Here is a 25,006-nt window from a genome sequence, read left to right as displayed (position 1 = left end):
TTTTTTTTTTTTTTTTTTTTTTTTAAGATTTTATTTATTTATTTGAGAGAGCGAGAATGAGAGAGAGTACATGAGAGGGGGGAGGGTCAGAGGGAGAAGCAGACTCCCTGCTGAGCAGGGAGCCCGATGTGGGACTCGATCCCGGGACTCCAGGATCATGACCTGAGCTGAAGGCAGTTGCCCAACCAACTGAGCCACCCAGGCGCCCTTCTACTTAGATTTTAATTAAGGCTTGGGCTCTTCCAAAATTGAGAAATTATTTTGCTTTGTATTTGAGTTTTCAACAGAAGCCTATAACATGTGAAACAGAATTGTCCTAGCACCAAAATTATGAATTGACTGCATTTTTATGAGGTGTGGAAGGGACTTTCCCTAATATTATGAAGTCCTATCAGCCTAGTTATTATGAGAATTAAGGAATTCCTCCTCCCATTTTCCCATGGTGAATATTCTTTCATTGTATATAAAGAACCTTTTAAAATATGAATAGAAAATGTGCTAAATTTAAAAAGTAATTTATGCTCCTAAATGCATGCTTAAAAGCATTGAAGAATATTAAAGTGCTTTTCTTCTCTATCAGGAAGCATTCAGAATTGTCTGAATTGAATGTAAAAGTCTTGGAAGCCCTGGAACTATATAACAAGTTGGTGAATGAAGCACCAGTATATCCAGTCTATTCAAAGCTCCATCCTCCAGCACATTACCCACCTTCATCAGCTGGGGTTCCAATGCAGGTGAGCATATTTTTGAGAACATTTTTCAAAATTAGAAAAAAGTTTTAAATTCAAAAAAATGTTTTAAAGCTTAGTATTAAAATTTCTATGGTCCATGAATAAAATCATAAAATTCATCTTTGATGGTCCAAATATGGGCTAAACAATTAGCATTCACCAGGACAAATTAGATATGGCTATTTCACAAATAATTTTAGTTCATTTTTAACATGAACAAAGAGACCATTAAATAGATGATGGGAGTTCTGGTTCTTCATTTGCTTTTGTAAATATAAAGCATAAATCCTTTAAGTAAAATGTTCAAGTCCTCTAATTTAGGACAGTGCCTGACCTGTTGAAAGTCCTCTAGATGAGGTACCAATGCTGTTCCTGTTGCTCAACAAGCAAGATTTAACATTTCTTTTAAAAATTGCTGTCAATGGGGCGCCTGGGTGGCTCAGTGGGTTAAGGGACTGCCTTCGGCTCAGGTCATGATTCCAGGGTCCTGGGATCGAGCCCCGCATCAGGCTCCCTGCTTGGCGGGAAGCCTGCTTCCCTCTCCCACTTCCCCTGCTTGTGTTCCTTCTCTCTCTCTCTCTGTCAGTTAAATAAATAAATAAATAAAATCTTAAAAACACAAATAAAAATTTGTCAAGATTTCTTTGACTTACATGATTAGTAAAAGGCTTTTTAGTTAGTGAACTTCTTTTGTCCTCAGATCATGCTATATATTTTTTCTTTGATGTGACTTAAATTGTTAAGAATTCAAGCACAACAAGGATGTGATGCAGGCCTGTGAGTTCAGGGTCCAGAAGCCATTAATGAATAGCCTCTTTTCCCGGGACTTTACACGTTCTCTGTGCTTCCTGCTGAAGTGAATACTTACATTTATCACTATCAAGTATTCCAAAGCCTTTTTTAAATTTCAACCAGTTAGCAATTGAATTCAGAATGAATTTGGACGAACAAAATTCATGTTAATTTATGAGAACTGATATGTAAAGGAGTGTGTGAAGGAGACACCAAGGAGAAAAGATAGAATGTGGGTGCATAAGCTAGATGACTTGACACGACATAATTGTTAAGTAAAAAAGAAGAGTTTCTATGGTAACTGTCACATCAGACAAGATGCATTTATCAAATATGCCACGTCCCGAACTTTTGGAAAATGGTGAAAAGAATCATTACATATGAGGGTAGAAAGGATTTCTGGGTGCAAAAGACAGCTGGGGTTTATTTAGTATTGCTTCTGTTTTCAGTGAGTTTATTTGCGGCTACTGTGAAAGTGGAATAAAATAGAAGTGTCTCCTCCATTGAATGATAGAACTGTTATATTTGCTTCTTTGTGTGTCTCTAAAGGGTTATTTGTCATTCCTATGTCAGGTTTTTGTGTTTAGTTGCATACTATTTATAATCTGTTTTGCTAAGCATAACTCAGGTTTCTAAAAAGTTAGCTTTCTGTCTGATTCTTCATATAACTTCTATATATACTATTCATGCATAACAGCATTTAAAATATTCAAAGATCCTATTCTAATTAGAAAAAAAAATTCTGTCCTAAAAATGTTGGAGTAACACACCATGAGTTAAATCTGTGAAGTCTACTCAGGAACCCTGCACTGCAGAAGAGGTCAATTCCCAGGCTCAGCCTGTTGTCAGTGGGTTGGTACATGTTGGCCAAGGAGGTGATATGATTGCAACTACCTTAAAGTTGATTTGGCACTTCAGCATGCTAAATTTTCATGTCCATGGTCTTTTTTTTAAAGATTTTATTTATTTAATTTGACAGAGAGAAAACACAAGCAGGGGGAGCAGCAGAGGGAGAGGGAGAAGCAGGCTTCCCACTGACCAGGGAGCCTGACATGAGCCTCAATCCCAGGACCCAGACTGAGCCACCTAGGCAGACGCTTAACCGACGGAGCCACCTAGGTGCCCCTCCATGGTCTTTGCTTTACAAATACCTTTGTTTAAAACTGGAGTGATGATGGTTACTGTATGATACTTAATAAGTGTTTGCATTGTTATATTGGTAGGCAGATAGTAGATTTTGTTCTTAAAGGAGATACTATCCTGAACATTAGGTAGGGCACGTAAAATATCCAAAGAAACTTAGACCATTTTGCTGTTTCCTGAGGATACATCTCCTTTACCAAAAAATCTTCTTTACTTTTTTCCTATTTGTTGTAAAGGCAGAAAATAAAGGAGACATTGCCAGAGAAGGTCTGCACCCTGCCCTGATACCATTTATTCTTATTCTCCCAAGTTTCATTCTTAGGAAGGAGTTGAATAAGTCATCCTGGGATAGGGGTGAAGAAGATTGTCATTGGGTTGGTGACTTGAAGTGATGATGGGCTGCCCTTCAAGGGAGTATGTAGTTTCCTGGGGCTTTGCAGCAAGACATGTTACTGAGTAGTAGGCAACCTGGATGGATTTCAGCCTGCTGCTTAAAAATATGCCACCTCCTGCAAAATAAAAGAACAATCAAGTAAATCATAAATTTCCAAAGATTTGGCACTGTGATTTGGAAGCTCTCCACTTTTTGTACTAGGGTGGATGGATTGGTAGAACCAGATTGCTCCCCAAAGAACTATAACATTTAATTTTATTTAAGTCTCTTAAAGTATTAAATATATTGTTAGATAGGTGTTTGGGAAATCAGTGAGTCAACTTTTTCTCTTTGGTTAATAGACATACCCAGTTCAATCACATGGTGGAAACTATATGGGTCAAAGCATTCACCAAGTCACTGTTGCCCAAAGCTACAGCCTAGGACCAGATCAGATTGGTCCACTGAGATCTCTGCCTCCAAATGTCAGTTCCTCAGTGACAACACAGCCTGCACAGACTCCATATTTAAGGTAAGTTTTTGGGAGCTGTGTTAATTTTATAATTATATACACTAAATTTTCACAGAATTTCATGAGAATAAATTGACTTTTTATAATAATAATAATTGAGATGAAGTTGTAGAACTTCTCATTCCCAATGCCATGAAGTCCATAATGCTCTTAGTCCATAATGCTCTTTACTACCCCTACTAAAATGGTTGCCCAGACATGGCTTATAATCTGGGTCTCTGGGACAAACTAAAGCTAACTGTCCCTTACAGGGACCAAGCCCATGATATACTTAGCACAGTGCTGTAATCAGCCTAGCAAAGTAGCCCCAGGCATATTTATCTGCATGCACTCCTGAATATCAAAACTTTACTTGATTCCCAAGTGCATTTGAGCTGTGGAATCTGTGGTCTAATTTTTTTTTTTTTTTTTGGAGAGCGAGAGAGCACTGGAGGGGAGGGGCAGAGGGAGAGAGAGAATTTCAAGTACACTCCATGCTGGGCTTGGAGCCAGATGTGGGGCTCCATCTCACGACCCTGAGATCATGACCTGAGCCTAAATCAAGAGTCTGATGCTTAACTGACTGAGCCACCCAGACACTCCTGTGGCCTAATTTTTTATACTAACACTTCTGTTCTGAAAATGATTTTTATTTTTTTTTTTATTTTTTTTATTTTTTTTAAATTTTATTTATTTATTTGAGACAGAGAGAATGACAGAGAGAGAGCACATGAGAGGGGGGAGGGTCAGAGGGAGAAGCAGGCTCCCTGCCGAGCAGGGAGCCCGATGCAGGACTCGATCCAGGGACTCCAGGATCATGACCTGAGCTGAAGGCAGTCGCTTAACCACCTGAGCCACCCAGGCGCCCCGTGAAAATGATTTTTAAATATTGCTTTCCATTAACAGCTTAACCATACAAAATGTTCATTCAATATAGTCATGGTAGATGATCTTTAAGGTTTTCCCACTCAAATTTCATGAGTGTAAATTTTAGATATTATCCAAAAATTAAGTAAACCTGTTCACATTGGTGTTTAGTTCAGTTAAAATGTAAAATTTTGTTATTCTGTTTGACACTAGAAATTATGGAGGAAAAAAACTGGAGAGGTATAGACATTAATCCTCATAAGCAGTGTATTTGGTATAATTTGAAATTATATATCTTTTTAAAAAATGTATGTTATAGTAATTATAGGAATAAGCAGAAGTTCTGCAATTTGGTGTAATTTTTCAACTTGTTTTTTTGTTTTGGTGTAGTGTTAATAAGTAAACTATAGGTCAAGACTATCTTGAGGGTAGATTCAGGGTCCTATGTGGATTACACTGTTCTCCCTGCCTTTATTATTTTTATGTAGAGATTCAGGTTAAGTTACCAGGGGCAGCTTTGAAAGTGCCCTATCAAAGGAAAGTATAGAGCATGTGAGGAAAAGAGGTGGTCTCCGGGCTGGATTGAGAGCTGCGAGAAGGGAGAATACGGTCTGCAGGTGTACTTTGGGCGGTTCTGTGCTCATTGTAGCTGGCCAAGGATACCACTGTGAGAAGCACAATCTGCATCTCCTCAAAAGGTTTTTAAATATTTGCAGTAGGAGATTTTGGAGAAAACAAAATTAAATAGGCCTTATAATCTTATATTTTGTTTCTTTTATGAGTACTTTCTTCTCACCAAATATAAAAATTATATTAACAGTGTTGGACAGTTGGAGTAATTATTATATAAACTTTAAAAGATAAAAAAGGCATTTTTATTGTTTCATGGTGATTGATCTCTGACCATGACCTAGATAATGCAAAGTAAATATGGTTTTCTTTTTAAAATTTTGTTTGTAGCACTGGACAAGACACTGTTTCCAACCCTACTTATATGAACCAGAACTCTAACCTTCAGGCAGCTACTGGTACAGCTGCTTATACACAGCAGATGGGGATGTCTGTGGATATGTCATCTTACCAGAATGCTGCTTCCAGTTTGCCACAACTGGCCGGCTTTCCAGTGGCAGTTCCAGCTCATTCAGTTGCACAGCAGCAAACAAATTACCATCAGCAGCCTCTTCTTTAGAACCAAGCATTTTCTTGAAAGCCTTCATATGTGTATTACTTGACCCTTGTGATTCTAACCTGAAAATATTAAAAGAAAAAAAATTTTTTTTTCTCAACTCAAACGAACCATGAATAAATAAAGCACAAAAACTTACTCTGCTAGGCCATGAAAGGACTTTTTCAATCCAATTTGTTTGAAGTCCAACTTCTGATCAGAGGCAGCTTCAGGTAGCTTCCAGTTAATTTTGTCTTACTTTCAAATCTACACAAATCTGGACACCCAGTAAGTAGCCTTATGACACGAAACAGCATGAGATAGGAGTATTATATTTTTGCTTTAAAGAAACCACTCTTTATCCCTAAAACATCATGATAATTGGGAGAGCACCAAAACCTTTGACTATTTTTTTGTGTCTGCTTATTTTTTTCAGTGTTCGCCACAAACCATTACTTCAAAAGGCGGACTTCTTTTTGGGTGAGCATTTAGCTTGCCAGCATATTTCTTTGGCTCCTTAAATTGCAGTTGTGTTTGCAGTACTGTCAGTTTTGCTTTCTGTTATGTTGAGTAATAATTAGCATATAATTGTCTATAGAAGCAAGAGCAATTTGGAAGGAACAAAAATGTTTTCTGTTATTAACGGGGAAGACCATATAAATTCAGATGTATGATAAAGCATTTGGCTAAGTCCCCTGTCATGCCAGCTGTGGGCTAAGGAATGCCCCACAAAACATTTCCATTCCCTGAAGACAAACATTTTCCTTATAAGGCTCCCTTGTATTTAGAATTGCCACTAATGACCTTCTAAAGTGACTTTGGACATTCTCTAATGAAAATAATAAGGTCCACTTCTTTTCCTTCCTGAAGTGTGGTGTGCAGAGATGCTGCATTTTCTTTTTACGGATTGCTTGTGAATTTGAGCCATGAGACATTTCCTCATAATTTGATGTGATATATCCCAAGCATGAATAATGAGTGTTTTTTTAATAGATGTGTTGTTTCTTTAAAGAGGTAATTCAAGTACCATTGCTATGCCAGGCTGTTGAGAAATTTGGCCATTCCTTTCAGAGATAATTCTGAGCCTGTTGAATAATAGGCAATGGATTGATAGGGAAGCTATCAAGACAGTTTTTCTGAAGCCTACATTTTATAAATTAGTTTACAGTGCTAATAGATTCCACATACTATAGGAATTAGGTAGTAAACCAGTAGGGATTGTTTTCTCCTAAAAATTCATACACTATTGCATCATCTACCAACTTTCTAGATAACACAAAATAGAAGATGGCGAATATATATGCTTACAGATACACGGTACTTAGACTGGGAAAAAACAAAGGACATAAGTGAAGTTACTTGCCTGGGAGCAAGATTTCTAAATTGTTTTTTAAAGAGAACCCTTAATCTTTCTGCTAAGAATTCATTTGAAGACAGTGCTCTGGAAATTTTTGTCATTTATCTATTTACAGAAATTTAATTACAAGTATGTTCTCTTTTCAAAGAAACTGTGTCCTAAAATAAAATAGGCTATATACTACTTGGTCTACATTTAAAGGAAAAAACAACAGTATTTGAAAGCCCAGTTTCTGTCATTGTCTTATTTCAGATACAAGTAACTGAAAGCGTTTTAACCTTGAATGTCTCATATTCTTTATTTCATCCAGTATTTTCCTTCCATGTGAATTCAATTATACACTTATAAAAAAATTCTAAAATGGTACCTTATTTTTTGGGAAATGAATCTTCTATTCTTTAAAGAAAAAACATAAAAAGCATTTATAAAGCTGCTCTTGATAATGTTTGCATATATATCGAAAATCTTACATTTTTCCCTCCCAAACAGTATTTAATAAGGTTATTTTAATGTTTGTGTAAATATTTCATGTATAATTGTGATCTGAATTGTAAAAGTTTAACTCTGCATAAGTCTTTGAACTCGTATAAATACTGCACACCCACTAAATTGGGATCAGCTAATTAGGTTCACCAAATGTAGTTTGGGAATAATATAACATGCGACATGTATATAAATCGTGTATATTGGCATTTATCTGTGAAATTTTATACATCCAGGAGTTTCTTCTCCCTCATAAATTAAAAACAATTTTATTTTGGCCACACTGTATAATGAATTTTGTGTTGCAGCTTGTTAATAGTATAAAAATGTTATTAAATCTGTGTACTAAGATGGTATTTTTGGTGTTAATAGGAAATAACAGGGTTGTTACTTTTCTTTCTTTTCCGTGATCTTATGGGTTGTATTTATTTTAAGACCTCTTTATAATTAAATGTTTACTGCCAAAGGAATTGTCTAATATCAGATTTCTACATTGGGTTCATACTTGCTGTTTTATAAAAAAAATAAAAATAACTTCTATTTCATATGAAATCTCGGTACATTAGAAAAATTTTCTGAAAATTTATAATAAAATCACTTTTCATCAATGTAGAAAGAATTTCCCTTGGGTGTTAAAACAGAGGAAGTGGGATATGTTCTTATAGTTTAGAAAATGTACAGTCTACCAACATTGTCTCACAGTTTGGTAATCTACAAAATTACCTGAACATTAAATAATTATACGATTTATCAATTAGGATTTGAAATTATTTGCAAATACATTGTCATCTGATGTTACTTCAAGTAGTTGATACTTGACCACATAACAAATTTCATTGTACGTTTTAAAGATGATTTAAAGTTTCGCCTTCCAAATTTTTTAAACATTTTGAATGTTAAAAATATTATGGCTTAGGTATTTTTAAAAGTTTCTCAGTAAAAATCATAAGTGTGTAAGTCTTCTGGCTTCTAGGGGAGGATTTACTGAATTGTTATGATGAGAAAGCTCAAGTTATTTTAAGTAATATATTATACATAATATAGCACCAATCTATCATGCTTTCTTTTTGTGAGAAGACGTTTTTCTTATTTACTTACATCAGTTTTAGTCAGTAAGTAAAGGGAGGACTCAATTCCAGGGATTTAATTTTTTTGTTGTTAGTACAATTTAGTTTCTTTTGGAGATTAAAGATTTAGATTTTTTTAAAAGTTTTTCCCAGAAGAATTATTCTAATTTTACCAAGCTCAATGTGAGTTAGAGTTTTCTAAAAACCTTACTGTGTCAAAAAGAGAAATTATGTTGCTTCTTACAAAGGGTGGGGGGGGGAATCTGGTCCCCCCCCCCCCCCAAATTCATGTTTGCCTAGATTGTCAGGATGTGACCTTTTTTGGAAAAAGAGTTTGCAGATGTAATTAGTTAAGGATTGAGGTGAGATCATCCTGGATTTAAGGTGTCCTTAAGAGAAAACACAGACATACAGCAAGCAGGGCATGTGAAGATGGAGGCAGAGCCTGGAGTGATGCTGCCACAAGTCAGGGATGGCCGGGGGGGCCACCAGAAGCTGGAAGAAGCATGGAAGGATTCCCTTCCAGAGCCTTCAGAGGGAACACAGCCCAGTTGACACCTTGATTTCAGATTTCTAGCCTCTAAACCTGAGAGAAGACATTTATGTTGTTTCAAACCACTAAGTATGTTCCAACAGCCCTAGGAAACCAGTGAACATGGATAAAAGTGTACAGCAAAATCTGAGTACCAACCATTTCAAACTTTTATAAGATTGGTTGAGTTTGGCACCAGAGTTCAGAGACAAATGTCTGTAGTCCAGTAGTAGCAATCTTACTATCTTTTCTGAATTCTAATGAAATTGCATGGATTAATGAAACTAAGACCCCTGTTGATTCCATAATCCCATTTTTACTGTTTTTTTTTTTAACGTCACATCTCAATAATTTCCTGTGCCAGAGATATTAACAGGATTACAATTTATGCCTTTACTAGCCACTCTTCTGTCCATCTTGAGTAGTGGGTATTGACTGGATAAATGTTCAAAGGCAAGCAGAGGAACAGAAGAAACAAAACTGGTGGGTGGGTATTTCCCACAAAGGCTCCGAAAGAATGGGAGTTTGCTTTTCTTATTTTACACCATTTGCTATCCTGATGAGGAAAATAAAAGCTTTCCAATACCTTTACAGCAAGTCAGTGACCTAGTCTACTGATTACCTGTTGGTCTAGGGAGCCAGCTACCTTTTTTTAAATACTGAAGTGAACTCACATAAAACTAGCCGTTTTAAAGTGAACAACAACTCAGTAGCATTTAGTACATTTACAATGTTGTGAAACCACTACCTCTAGTTCCAAAATTGACCTTTTGTGTCTGCTTTCACTTAGCATATGTTTTTTGAGCTTTATCTCCACATACACCACAGTATATATATGAGGTTCATAATACCAGTTTATCCATTCATCTGTTGATGGATACTTGGGTTGTTTTCATCTTCTGGTTATGTGAATAGTACTGCTAGGAAAGTGTGTGAATATGTATTTGAGTACTAGCTTTCAGTTCTCTTGGATATATACAAGAGTGGAATTAGTGGGTCAGATGGCAATTCTATGTTTAATTTATTGAGGAATTATCAAAATCCCACAGCTGAACCATTTTATATTCCCTACAACAATGCAGAAGAGTTCCAGTTTATGTCCTCACCAGCACTTTTTCTAATTTTAAAAAATTATAGCCATCTTTGTATATGTGAAGTGGTACCTCATTGTGACTTTTATTTCCACTTCCCTAAAGGCAGATAATGTTGAGCATCTTTCATGTGCTTTTTGGCTACTGTATATCTTCTTTGGAGAAATGTCTATGTCCATCTTTGCTCATTTTTTAACCGGCTTGTCCTTTGTTGCCTTGTAAGAGTTCTTTATATATTCTGGATAATAGACCTCCACTAGATACATGATTTCAAATATATTCTCCCATTCTGTAGGTTGTCATTTCACTTTCTTGATGGCATTCTCTAACAAGAGTTTTTAACTTTGATGATGTCCAGTTTACCTGTTTTTTTTCTTTGTTGCTCCTGCTTTTGGTATCATATGTAAGAGTCCATTGCAAATCAAAGTCATGAAGATTTTCTCCTGGTTCTAAGAGTTTTATGGTTTTAGTTCTTAAAATTAGGTCATTGATTCATTTTTTAGTTAGTTTTTGTACATGGTACGAGGTAGGAACCTAGCTCCATTTTTTTTGCATATGGATATCCAGTTGTCCCAACACCATTTGTTGGAGAGACTTCTTTCACCAGCTGCTTTTGGACATTGCTATAACCTACCCTATGGCAGTCAGTAACTACAACTGCAATGCAACGACTCCATGGCTATATAGTTTGCAGTTCTAAAAGGTAACAGCCCTCAGGGCGGAGCAAGATGGCAGAGGAGTAGGAGACCTGGATTTCATCTAGTCTCAGGATTTCAGCTGGATAGGGATCAAACCATTCTGAACACCTACGAACTCAACAGGAGATCGAAGAAAAGAATAGCAGCAATTCTCTGAACAGAAAAGCGACCACCTTCTGGAAGGTAGGATGTGCGGAGAAGTGAATCCGAGGCGATATTCGCGAGGATAGACGGTGGGGGAGGGGGCCTCCGTCCGCCGCTTCTGGCAAATGATAGAGCCAGGGGGCACAAAATTGGAACTTTTAGAAGTCTGCTCCGCTGAGGGACGTCACTCCAGTGGCTAAGCGGGGGTGGAACCCTCGTGGGACAGTGTGGTCTCAGAACCCTCGGGGTCACAGGAAGACCAGGGGTGCCTGAGTGTGGCAGAGCTTCCAGGTATCAGAGCGGGGAAGCCAGCTGCAGAGACGGAGCCCAGGCGCGGGCTCTCAGCTCGGGGTTGCCATAAACCGTGATCCGCGGCACAGTCGGGCCACTGCTCCTCCAGCAGGGACCCAACAAGCGGCAGATCCGGCGACACTCCTCTCCTCCCCAGGGATGAGCGGCGCGGGAGCGCACTGCAGGGATCAGCTGGGTTTGGGGACTCCACATGGGGTCGTGAGCCAGAGATAGAAACGCTCAGTCACAGGCCGGGTGAGCACGGAGTGCGGCCGGAGACCAGGGAGACGGGAGTGACTGACTGCTTTTCTCTGGGGGCGCACTGAGGAGCGGCCCCGAGTTCTCGGCTCCTCCGGGGCGGAGATTGGGAGGAGGCTGCCATTTTCACTCTCGTCCTCCAAAGCTCTACGGAAAGCTTGCAGGGAACAAAAGCTCCCGAGAGCAAACCTGAGCAGATTACTTAGCCCAGACCGGCAAAGGCGGGGCAATTCCGCCTCTGGCAAAGACATTTAGGAACCACGGCAACAGGCCCCTCCCCCAGAAGGTCAGCAAGAACAGCCAGCCAAGGCCAAGTTTACAGATCAATGAGAACAGCAGAACTCCAGGGCTAGGGGAGTACTGCATGTAGAATTCATGGCTTTTTCCCATGATTCTTTAGTGTTTAAAAGTTAATTTTTTTTAACTGTCTTTTTTTTTCTTTTGAATTTTTCTTTTTCCCTTTTTCAACCAACATCTTATCAATCCCTTTTTAAAAAAACATTTTTATTTTTCATTTTTAGAGTCATATTCTATCCCTTCATAGTAGTTACCCTTATTTTTGGCATATATATATGTTGTTCTCTCTTTAAAATTTTGAGATACAGTTTCTTCTAACAGATCAAAATATACCCTAAATCTCTAGTGTATGGCTTTGTTCTAGTCTCCTGCCTGATCACATTCTCTCCCTTTTTTTCTCTTTTTTTAAAAATCCTCTTCTTTCTTTTTTCAAACACTTCTTATCAATTCCTTTTATAAAATTTTTTATAATTTTCATCTTTACAGTCATATTCCATCCCTTCATTGTATCAACCCTTATTTTTGTACATATATAAGTTTCTCTTTCCTTAAAATTTTGGGAGGCGCTTTCTTCTAACAGACCAAAATACACCCAAAATCTAGTGTGTGGCACTGATCTATGCACCAGCCTGATCATATTTGATCATAATTTGGTTTTTTTGTTGTTTTGTTCTGTTTTTATCTTTATCTTTTTCTTTTTTCTTTCTTTCCCTTTCTTTTCCCCTGGCTCCAGGTCTTTTCTGATTTGTTTAGAGTATATTTTCTGGGGACGTTGTTACCCTGTTAGCATTTTGTTCTCTCATTCATCTATTCTCCTCTGGACAGAATGACAAGATGGAAAAAATCACCTCAACAAAAAGAACAAGAGATATTACCGACTGCCAGGGACCTACTCAATATGGACATTATTACGATGTTGGACCTAGAGTTCAGAATCATGTTTTAAAGATACTAGCTGGGGTTGCAAAAAGCATGGAAATTATTAGAGAAACCCTTTCTGGAGAAATAAAAGAACTAAAATCTAACCAAGTCGAAATCAAAAAGGCTATTAATGAGGTGCAATCAAAAATGGGGGCGCTAACTGCTAGGATAAATGAGGCAGAAGAGAGAATCAGTGATATAGAAGACTAAATGATGGAAAATAAGGAAGCTGAGAAAAAGAGAGATAAACAACTACTGGATCACGAGGGCAGAATTCGAGAGATAAGCGATACCATAAGATGAAACAACATTAGAATAATTGGGATCCCAGAAGAAGAAGAAAGAGAGGGGCAGAAGGTATATTGGAGCAAATTATAGCAGAGAACTTCCCTAATTTGGGGAAGGAAACAGGCATCAAAATCCAGGAAGCACAGAGAACCCCTCTCAAAATCAATAAAAATAGGTCAACACCCCGACATCTAATAGTAAAACTTACGAGTCTCAGAGACAAAGAAAAAATCCTGAAAGCAGCTCGGGAGAAGAGATACGTAACCTACAATGGTAGAAACATTAGATTGGCAACAGACCTATCCACAGAGACCTGGCAGGCCAGAAAGGACTGGCATGATATATTCAGAGCACTAAACGAGAAAAATACGCAGCCAAGAATACTATATCCAGCGAGGCTGTCATTGAAAATAGAAGGAGAGATAAAAAGCCTCGAGGACAAACAAAAACTAAAGGAATTTGCACACACGAAACCAGCCCTACAAGAAATATTGAAAGGGGTTCTCTAAGCAAAGAGAGAGCCTAAAAGCAACATAGACCAGAAAGGAACACAGACAATATACAGTAACAGTCACCTTACAGGCAATACAATGGCACTAAATTCATATCTTTCAATAGTTACCCTGAATGTAAATGGGCTAAATGCCCAAATCAAAAGACACAGGCTATCAGATTGGATTAAAAAGCAAGACCCATTGAGGGGGCACCTGGGTGGCTCAGTTGTTAAGCGTCTGCCTTTGGCTCGGGTCATGGTCCCAGGGTCCTGGGATCGAGCCCCGCATCGGGCTCTCTGCTCCGCGGGAGGCCTGCTTCTCCCTCTCCCACTCCCCGCTGCTTGTGTTCCCTCTCTCGCTGTGTCTCTCTCTGTCAAATAAATAAAATCTTTAAAAAAAACACAAAAAACAAGACCCATCGATATGCTGTCTGCAAGAGACTCATTTTAGACCTGAAGACACCCCCAGATTGAAAGTGAGGGGGTGGAAAACCATTTGCCATGCTAATGGACACCAAAAGAAAGCTGGGGTGGCAATCCTTATATCAGACAGATTAGATTTTGAACCAAAGACTGTAATAAGAGATGAGGAAGGACACTATATCCTACATAAAGGGTCTATCCAACAAGAAGATCTAACAATTGTAAATATCTACACCCCTAACATGGGAGTAGCCAATTATATAAGGCAATTGATAACAAAAGCAAAGAAACACATCGACAACAATACAGTAATAGTGGGGGACTTTAACACCCCCCCTCACTGAAATGGACAGATCATCTAAGCAAAAGATCAATAAGGAAATAAAGACTTTAAATGACACACTGGACCAAATGGATTTCATAGACATATTCAGAACATTCTATCCCAAAGCAATGGAATACACATTCTTCTCTAGTGCCCATGGAACATTCTCCAGAATAGATCACATCCTAGGTCACAAATCAGGTCTCACTGGTACCAAAAGATTGGGATCATTCCCTGCAGATTTTCAGACCACAATGCTTTGAAACTAGAACTCAATCACAAGAGGAAAGTTGGGAAGAGCTCAATTACATGGAGGCTAAAGAGCATCCTACTAGGGGCACCTGGGTGGCTCAGTCGTTGAGCATCTGCCTTCACTTCGGGTCATGATCCCAGGGTCCTGGGATCGAGCCCCGCATCGGGCTCCCTGTTCCACAGGGAGCCTGCTTCTCCCTCTCCCACTCCCCCTGCTTGTGTTCCCCCTCTCGCTGTGTCTCTCTCTCTGTCAAATAAATAAATAAAAATCTTAAAAAAAAAAAAAAAAGAGCATCCTACTAAAGAATGAATGGGTCAACCAGAAAATTAAAGAAGAATTAAAAAAAATCATGGAAACCAATGAAAATAAAAAACACAACTGTTCAAAATCTTTTGGATGCAGCAAAGGCAGTCCTAAGAGGAAAATATATAGCAATACAAGCCTTTCTCAAGAAACAAGAAAGGTCTCAAATACACAACCTAACCCTACACCTAAAGGAGCTAGAGAAAAAACAGCAAATAAAGCCTAAACCCAGCAGGAGAAGAGAAGTAATAAAGATCAGAGCAGAAATCAATGAAATAGAAACTAAAAGAACAGTAGAACAGATCAACAAAACTAGGAGCTGGTTCTTTGAAAGAATTAACAAGATTGATAAACCCCTCGCCAGACTTATCAAAAAGAAAAGAGAAATGACCCAAATCAACAAAATCATGATTGAAAGAGATCACAACCAACACCAAAGAAATACAAACAATTCTAATAACATATTATGAGCAACTCTATGCCAGCAAATTAGATAACCTGGAAGAAATGGATGCATTCCTAGAGATGTATCAACTACCAAAACTGAACCAGGAAGAAATAGAAAACCTGAACAGACCTATAACCACTAAGGAGATTGAAGCGGTCATCAAAAATCTCCCAACAAACAAAAGCCCAGGGCCAGATGGCTTCCCAGGGGAATTCTACCAAACATTTAAAGAAGAATTAATACCTATCTTTCTGAAACTGTTCCAAAAAATAGAAATGGAAGGAAAACTTCCAAACTCGTTTTATGAGGCCACCATTACCTTGATCCCAAAACCAGACAAAGACCCCATCAAAAAGGAGAATTACAGACCAATATCCTTGATGAACATGGATGCAAAAATTCTCACCAAAATACTAGCCAATAGGATCCAACAGTACATTAAAAGGATTATTCACCACGCCCAAGTGGGATTTATCCCTGGGCTGCAAGGTTGGTTCAACATCCACAAGTCAATCTATGTGATACATTAACAGAAGAAAGAACAAGGATCATATGATCCTCTCAATAGATGCAGAAAAAGCATTTGTCAAAGTACAACATCCTTTCTTGATCAAAACTCTTCAGAGTATAGGGATAGAGGGTACATACCTCAATATCATAAAAGCCATCTATGAAAAACCTACAGTGAATATCATTCTCAATGGGGAAAAACTGAGAGCTTTCCCCCTAAGGTCAGGAACGTGGCAGGGATGTCCACTATCACCATGCTATTCAACATAGTATTAGAAGTCCTAGCCACAGCAATCAGACAACAAAAAGAAATAAAAGGCATCCAAATTGGCAAAGAAGAAGTCAAACTCTCACTCTTTGCAGATGATAGGATACTTTATGTGGAAAACCCAAAAGACTCCACCCCAAAACTGCTAGAACTCATACAGGAATTCAGTCAGTCAAGTGGCAGGATATAAAATCAATGCACAGAAATCAGTGGCATTCCTATACACCAACAACAAGACAGAAGAAAGAGAAATTAAGGAGTCGATCCCGTTTACAATTGTACCCAAAACCATAAGATACCTAGGAATAAATCTAACCAAAGAGGGAAAATATCTGTACTTAGAAAACTATAAAATACTCATGAAAGAAATTGAGGAAGACACAAAGGAATGGGAAAACATTCCATGCTCATGGATTGGAAGAACAAATATTGTGAAGATGTCAATGCTACCTAGAGCAATCTACACATTCAATGCAATCCCCATCAAAATACCATCCACTTTTTTCAAAGAAATGGAACAAATAATCCTAAAATTTGTATGGAACCAGAAAAGACCCCGAATAGCCAGAGGAATGTTGAAAAAGAAAAGCAAAGCTGGCAGCATCACAATTCCAGACTTCCAGCTCTATTACAAAGCTGTCATCATCAAGACAGTATGGTACTGGCACAAAAACAGACACATAGATCAATGGAACAGAATAGAGAGCCCAGAAATGGACCCTCAACTCTATGGTCAACTAATCTTTGACAAAGCAGGAAAGAATGTCCAGTGGAAAAAAGACGGTCGGTCTCCTCAACAAATGGTGTTGGGAAAATTGGACAGCCACATGCAAAAGAATGAAACTGGACCATTTCCTTACACCACACACAAAAATAGACTCAAAATGGTTGAAAGACCTAAATGTGAGACAGGAGTCCATCAACATCCTAAAGGAGAACACAGGCAGCAACCTCTTTGACCTCAGCCACAGCAACTTCTTCCTAGAAACATCGCCAAAGGCAAGGGAAGCAAGGGCAAAAATGAACTATTGGGACTTCATCAAGATAAAAAGCTTTTGCACAGCAAAAGACAACCGACAGAATGGGAGAAGATATTTGCAAATGACATATCAGATAAAGGGCTAGTATCCAAAATCTATAAAGAACTTCTCAACTCAACACCCAAAGAACAAATAATCCAATCAAGAAATGGGGAGAAGACGTGAACAGACATTTTTCCAAAGAAGACATCCAAATGGCCAACAGACACATGAAAAAGTGCTCAACATCGCTCAGCATCAGGGAAATCCAAATCAAAACCTCAATGAGATACCACCTCACACCAGTCAGAATGGCTAAAATTAACAAGTCAGGAAACGACAGATGTTGGTGGGTATGCAGAGAAAGGGAAACCCTCCTACACTGTTGGAGGAAGGAAAACATCCAAATTCATTCTACAAGACAACCCTTCTAACCTCTTCCACTTTCTTATATACACACTGGATTCCAACCCCAAACCCAAAATTCCTCAGGTGCCAATTTTGCGTTTTCATACCTGTGTTTGGCTCTGTTTCTCTGACTGAAATGCTTTTGTCCATCTAATAAATTGTCTTTTCAAGTGTCAGCCTTTGCACATTGCACTGATTCTGGCCCCCAGACCATGCTGCCCTATAGTAGCATCTTGTAATTATGTTACAGTGGTTGCCACCTTGCACTGGGATGATTTGTCTCTGTGTATGTGGATCTGGCTCTGTCAGATACTGTCATTTGGCTCATTCAACATGCATTCCCAACCACCTTATTTATATTCCTCTATATGGAAATCAGTAAACAAGATGCTTTCCAGAACAGCAAGCTCATTTCTCCAGCCTTAGCCTAGGGATTGCAGAAACACAGTGAACATTTCTTTCTGACTTGTGACAGGATAGTGTACATCACAGACCCTTGCTATGGGCTGGAGGAAGGCCAAATGGTTGTGAAAAGCATTCAATAAGGGAGTCACCTCGAAAGGGGAAAGGTCACAGTCAGACACTTGGGCAGGTAACATTAGCAAGAGACAGTGCAAGACAATAAGGAGATGAAAGAAAAAGCAAATTCTATGCAGGGTCCCAACAATACTGGATATCTCAGTCTCCACATCCCACACTTACATATTTATACTGGTTGTGAACCACCATTATAGATTTATTCAAGGTCTTTTCCACCTTTAAATGTCTGTAAGTCTATGTTCTTCACTGGGGACAGAATTTGAATGTTATTTGGAATTTAATTTACATCATTCAGCACCTTCCTGTGAACTTTAAAAAGAATTCTTCCTTTAAATATTATAGAAAGAATTAGCATAATTTACAACAAGCCACCAAAAATGTCAGAATGAAAAAGAAGGACAATGATCAGATTTTGTAACTGTCTAGTGAAGTAAATTATCCTTCAGGCAAAGGGATGTATTGGTATTTGTCATGTTTTTTAATTTGTTTTTTGGTATTGGGGAGGGAGGGGCAGAGGGCGAGAGAGAACCTCAAGCAGGCTCCATGTCCAGTGCAGAGCCCGAGGCGGGGCTCAATCTCAGGACTCTGAGATCATGACCTGAGCCAAAATCAAGAGTCAGATGTTTAACCAATTGAGCCACCCAGGTACCCCCATTTGTTGGGTTTTACTTCCCCTCCTTTCCTGTAAGAGAATTGTACATATCTGCCCATGCCCTTGACTCCTGGAGCGTATGTCCCCATTTGGTGATTTTGGTATTGGTTTGGTCTTTGATTGATTGATTTTTTTCATTTTTTTAAAAGATTTTATTTATTTATTTGACAGAGAGAGAGCACAAGCAGGGGGAGCGGCAGGCACAGGGAGAGGGAGAAGCAGACTTCCCGCTGAGCAGAGAGCCCGACGTGGGGCTCAATCCCAGAACCCTGGGATCATCACGTGAGCCAAAGGCAGACGCTTAACCAACTGAGCCACCCAGGTGCCCTTGGTCTTTGATTTAGACTCCTTTTGGCTCTGACAGCTTCTCACACTTTCCTTGTTTTTGATGACTTTGACAATTTTGAGGCGTACCAGTCATATATTTTGTAGACTGTCCCTCAGTTGGGATTTGTATGGTGTCTTCTCTTGGTTAGAGTTAGAGGTTTGTGGGAAGAAGGTCACAAAGGTAAAGTATCCTTCTCCTCGTGTGATATCAAGGTAATGTATTATCAACCTGACATCACTATTGATGTTCATCTTAATCACGTGACTGAGGTAGTGTTTGTGAAGTTTCTCCAATTCCTCCATTCCATGTTGTACTCTTTGGAAGGAAGTCACTAATGCGCAGCCCACACTTAAGAAGGGGGAGTTATTCTTTCCTTCCTTAAGTGTGGAGTATCTACATAAATTATTTGGAATTCTTCCACATGAGAACCTTGTCTCTTCTCTTTCATTTATTTATTTATTCAGTCATTTACTTTTATCACTAAGGACTCATGAATACTTATTTTATACTTTGGGATGGATTCCAATACTACTTTATTTTGTTGCTCAAATTGTTCCAACTTTGGCCATGGGGAGCTCTTTCAGTTTGCTCCTGTGTCCCTTTGACATACCCCAGTCATTGTGCTTTTTGTTTTGTTTTAAAAGTGTTCTTTACTTTCTGGCACTATAAGACACTCTGGGCTCATCTTGTATATTTCCTGCTCCAGTCTTAGAATCAGCCATTTCTCCAAGGTGCCCTGATTTCTTTTATTAGAGGATGGTATTAGAAACCAAGACCTGGGTACAAATGTGTTTGTTGTTACTGACATGTTATTATTTCTAGGCCCTCGCTGAGAGCAAGAAAATATGTGTAGACTAACCTATATAGCTATCTATGTCTATATTAAGCTACACCTGAGTTCATGCTGATGTTTCTTTTTAAATTAACTAATTTTAAATTTAAATCCAATTAATTAACATATAAGGTATTACTGGTTTCAGAGGTAAAGGTCAGTGATTCATCAGTCTTATATAATACCCAATGCTCATTACATCACATGCCCTCCTTAATGTCCATCACCCAATTCTCCCATCCCCCCACCTCCCTCCCCTCTACTGCCTCCTGCCTCTGATAAAGTTACTACCTGAGGTATGGGTTAACAATTCTGAAGTCACTATACATATATACTGGAATTGAACATCTAAGTAAATCGATGGCAGATGATGGGAGCCAAGTTTTCAACTGTTGGAGTGGACAGTTGCAGATAAGTAAGGGGAGAAGGCTAGGAGGATCCATGTGGTAATGGATTCGAGTTAGAAACATCAGCATGTGAGTAGAGTGCTTATGCACAGTTCCTTTTGCCTTTAGTCTTACAGACTCCACTAGTTTCTAAAGATATTTAGGCCACCACCCTTTCCCCCGCCAATCTCCTTCAGTGAAGCTGTTCCATAAATTTGTAATACAGTTATATTCTTTTGTTACATTCTGCATTCCATCCTGGAACCTCCCAACTTCCTATATGACTTTTTAAAAATTTGCACACATTAAGGCTTAACTTTGTGCTGGAAAGTTCTACAGGTTTTATCAGATGTATAGCATCATGTATCCACCATTATAGTATCATACAGAATAATTTCATCACCCTAAAAAAAACCCTGCTATGCTTCACATATTCAACACTCCCCCTCCTGAACCTCTGACCTTTTACTGTTTTTACAGCTTTGACTCTTATAGAATCTCAGAAAAATATAATCCTAAAGTACAGCTTCAGACTGACTGGCTTCTTTCACTTAGCAATATACATTTAAGGTTTATCCATGTCTTTTTGTGGCTTGTTAGTTCATTCTTTTTATCACTGAGTAGTATTCCATTGTATGATTATACCACGTTATAGCCATTCACCTATTGAAGAACATCTTGGTTGCTTACAGTTTTGGGCATTATGAATAAAACTGTTATACACATTTGTTTTGTTTTGTTTTTTAAGATTTTATTTATTCATTTGAAACAGAGAGATTGAGAGCATGAGCATGGGAGAGGCAGAGGGAGAGGGAGAAGCAGGCTCCCCGCCGAGCCAGGAGCCAGACGTGGGGCTTGATCCCAGGACCCTGGCATCATGACCTGAGCCGGAGGCAGACGCTTAACCATCTGAGTCACCCAGGTGCCCCTGTTATACACATTTGTGAGCTAGTTTTTAGGCAGTGTAAGTTTTCAAATCAATCATGTAAATACCTAGGACCATGATTGCTGGATTGTATGGAAAGACTATGCTAAGTTTATTAAGAAACTGACAAACTGTTTTCCAAAGTGGCTGTACCATTTAGCATTCCCATCACTAATGAATACAAATTCCTGTTGCTTCTAATACTAACAACTGGTACTGTCAGTTTAAAAAAAAAAACAAAAAACAACTTTAGCCATTCGGAGAGGAGTATAATGGTATTGTATTGTTTAATTTGTATTTCCCTAATGATAAATGATGTTGAGCAACCTTTCACATGCTTATTTGCTATCTATATATCTTCTTTGGTAAGGTGTCTGTTCAAATCTTTTCTCCATTTTTAACTGGGTTGTTTGTTTTCTTATTGCTGAGTTTTGAGTTGTTTTTATATTTTGTTTGCAAGGTTTTTTTTAAAGATTTTATTTTTTTAAGTAATCACTCTATCCAATGTGGGGTTCGAACTCACGATCCCAAGATCAAGCCCCACATGCTCCACTGACTGGAGCCAGCCAGGTGCACCTTTGTTTACAAGTTCTTTATCAGATTTGTGCCTTACAAATATTTTTCTCCCAATCCATGACTTGTCTTTCATTTTCTTCACAAAGTCTTTCACAGAGCAAAAATTTTAATTGTAATAAAGTCCAACATACCAATTTTTACTGGATTGGATCATGTTTGCATCTAAAACCTCGTCTTCAAATCCAAAGTCCTGTAGGTTTTCTCCGAGAAGTTTTTATAGTTTTGTATTTCACACACAGATTTATGATCCATTTTGAGTTACTTTTTTACACAGTCTGAAGATTTTTTAAAATAACAGCTTTTCCCCCCCTCAAGTATAATTTAAATTTTCTGGAAAACTTCAAACATGCTTTGTAGTTTTAAACAATATCCAAGCATTTTAAGTACATAGGATAAAAACGCTTCTTATTAAGTGCTTTTCTTGGTGAAATATTTGTATTATGTGGAAGTTTAGCAATTAAAATGTGCCCTCTCCCTATATATATAGGGAGTGTGTGTGTATACACATGCACATCATTTTACACAAATGTGATCTTTGGTTCTAATCCTTTTTTTTCACTTAATATACCTTAGATGTCTAAGTCTGTACATACACTCTCACCTATCTTTTTTTTTTTTTAAAGATTTTATTTATTTATTTGAGACAGAATGAGAGAGAGAGAGAGCTCATGAGAGGGGGGAGGGTCAGAGGGAGAAGCAGGTTCCCCGCCGAGCAGGGAGCCCGATGCGGGACTCTATCCCAGGACTCCAGGATCATGACCTGAGCCGAAGGCAGTCGTTTAACCGACTGAGCCACCCAGGCGCCCCTCTCTCACCTATCTTTAATAGCCGTAGTTTTATTTAGTTATTTTTAAAATTAAGTGGTAGAGCTGGGAAACCAACTCTTCACTTTATTTTTTAATTTTTTAATTTTTAAAAATTCCAGTAGAGTTAACATACAGTATTAAATTAGTTTCAGGTGTACAATATAGTGATTGAAAAGTTCTATACATTAACTCAGTGCTCATCATGATAAGTGTACTTTTAATCCCCATCACATATTTAACCCATTCCTTGCACCCACCTCCCCTCTAGTAACCATCTGTTTGTTCTCTATAGTTAAGAGTCTGTTTTTCGGTTTGTCTCTTTTTTCTTTGTTCTTTTGTTTTGTTTCTTAAATTCCACATATGGGTGGAATCATATGGTATTTGTCTTTCTCTGACCGGCTTATTTCCCTTAACATGATACTCTAGATCCATGCAAGTTGTTGCAAATAGGGTTTTCATTCTTTTTTATGTCTGAATAATATCCCATTGCATATATACCACATCTTCTTTATCCATTCATCTATTTTTAAAAATATTTTATTTATTTATTTGACAGAGAGAGAGGGGGACAGGGAGAGAGCACAAGCAGGGGGAGCAGCAGAGGGAGAGGGAGAAGCAGACCCCCCACTGAGCAGGAGACCCAACTCGGGGCTCTATCTCAGGACCCTGGGATCATGACCTGAACCAGCCAAAGGTAGATGATGAACCGACTTGGCCACCCAGGCACCCCTTTCCATTCATCTATTGATGGACACTTGGGCTGCTTCCATATTTGGCTATTGTAAATAATGCTGCAATAAACATAGGGTGCATATATCCTTTCCAATTAGTGTTTTCATATTCCTTGGGTAAATACCCAGTAGTGTGATTACTGGATCATAGGGTAGTTCTATTTTTAACTTTCTGTGAAATTTCTATACTCTTTTCCAGAGTGGCTGGACCAGTTTGCATTCCCACCAAGAGTGCATGAAGGTTCCTTTTCCTCCACATCCTCTCCAATACTTGTTGTTTCTTGAGTTTTTGATTTTAGCCATTCTGTCAGGTGTGAGATGATATCTCATTGTGGTTCTGGTTTGCATTTCCCTGATGATGAGTGATATTGAGCATCTTTTCATGTGTCTGTTGGCCATCGGTATGTCTTCTTTGGAGAATGTCCATTCATATTTTCTGCCCATTTTTAAATTGGATTATTATTTTTTTGTGTGTTGTATAAATTCCTCACATATTTTGGATACTAACACTTTATTGGATATGTCATTTATAAATATCTTCTCCCATTCAGTAGATATCTTTTAGTTTTGTTGATTGTTTCCTTTGCTGTGCAGAGCTTTTTATTTTGATATAGTCCCAATAGTTTATTTTTGCTTTTGTTTTCCTTGCCTCAGGAGACATATCTAGAAAAATGTTGTTACAGCCAATGTCAGAGAAATTACTGCCTGTGCTCTCTTCTAGGATTTTTATGGTTTCAGGTCTCACATTTAGGTCCATATAAAAATAACGGCTTTATTGAGAGAATCCACATACCATACAATTCATCCATTTAAAGTGTACACTTCATTGGTTTTTAGCATATCCACAATATGTGCAACCATCACTATAATCAATTTTATTTTATTATTATTATTTTTAAAAGATTTTATTTATTTATTTGACAGAGAGAGACACAGCGAGAGAGGGAACACAAGCGGGGGGAGTGGAAGAGGGAGAAGCAGGCTTCCTGCTGAGCAGGGAGCCCGATGCGGGGCTCAATCCCAGGACCCTGGGATCATAACCTGAGCCGAAGGCAGACACCTAATGACTGAGCAACCCAGGTGCCCCTATAATCAATTTTAGAACATTTTATTCACCTCCAAAAGAAGGCTTGGACTTTTTTTTCCCTTTTTTTTAACTTAAAATTTTTTTCTTTCTTTTTCATCCAAGTTTCTATTTCAATTCAAGTTAGTTAACATACAGTATAGTATTGGTTTCAGGAGTAGAATTCAGTGATTCATCACTTACATACCACACCCAGTGCTCATCCCAACAAGTGCCCTCCTTAATACCCATTACCCATCTAACCTATTGCCAACCCACCTCCCTCCAGCAACCCTCAGTTTGAAGAAGCCCTGTACCTTTAGTTACCACCTTGATAACTCCCAGCCTAATCTATTTTTAGTCTCTAAAGATATCCCTGTTCTGGACATTGCATATAAGTGGAATCATACAATATATAACCTTTTGTGATTGATTTCTTTCACTTAGCATAATATTTTCAAGGCTCACCCATGTTGTAGCATGTATCAATACTTCATTCCTTTTTATTGCAGAACAATATTCCACTGATAGATATACCACATTTTTTTTTATCCATTCATCAGTTGGTGCACATTTGGGTTGCTTCCAGTTTTGGCTATTATGAATAACGCCAAACATTCTTGTACAAGTTTTTGCATAGACATATTCTTTGATTTGTCTTAGCTATATATCTGGGAGTGGACTTGCTGCATCATACGGTAACTCCGT

General features: G+C 38.3%; 1 protein-coding gene across 1 annotated transcript in view; it reads left to right on the top strand.

The window, feature by feature from the left end:
- The window catches only part of STAM2 (signal transducing adaptor molecule 2), a 51,024-nt gene extending 43,010 nt beyond the window's left edge, over window positions 1-8,014 (top strand). Inside the window, exons 12-14 of the mRNA XM_021702700.2 lie at window positions 581-734; window positions 3,402-3,571; window positions 5,378-8,014. Coding sequence (XP_021558375.1) covers window positions 581-734; window positions 3,402-3,571; window positions 5,378-5,606 — 553 coding nt within the window. The 3' untranslated portion in view covers window positions 5,607-8,014. The remainder of the gene's footprint in view (window positions 1-580; window positions 735-3,401; window positions 3,572-5,377) is intronic.
- Window positions 8,015-25,006: the final 16,992 nt, after the last annotated feature.

The sequence above is a fragment of the Neomonachus schauinslandi genome, chromosome 3, assembly GCF_002201575.2.
Source record: "Neomonachus schauinslandi chromosome 3, ASM220157v2, whole genome shotgun sequence".
Classification (NCBI taxonomy): domain Eukaryota; kingdom Metazoa; phylum Chordata; class Mammalia; order Carnivora; family Phocidae; genus Neomonachus; species Neomonachus schauinslandi.
The sequence above is the reverse complement of the archived record's forward strand: the minus strand, read 5'-3'. Positions and strand labels throughout refer to the sequence as shown.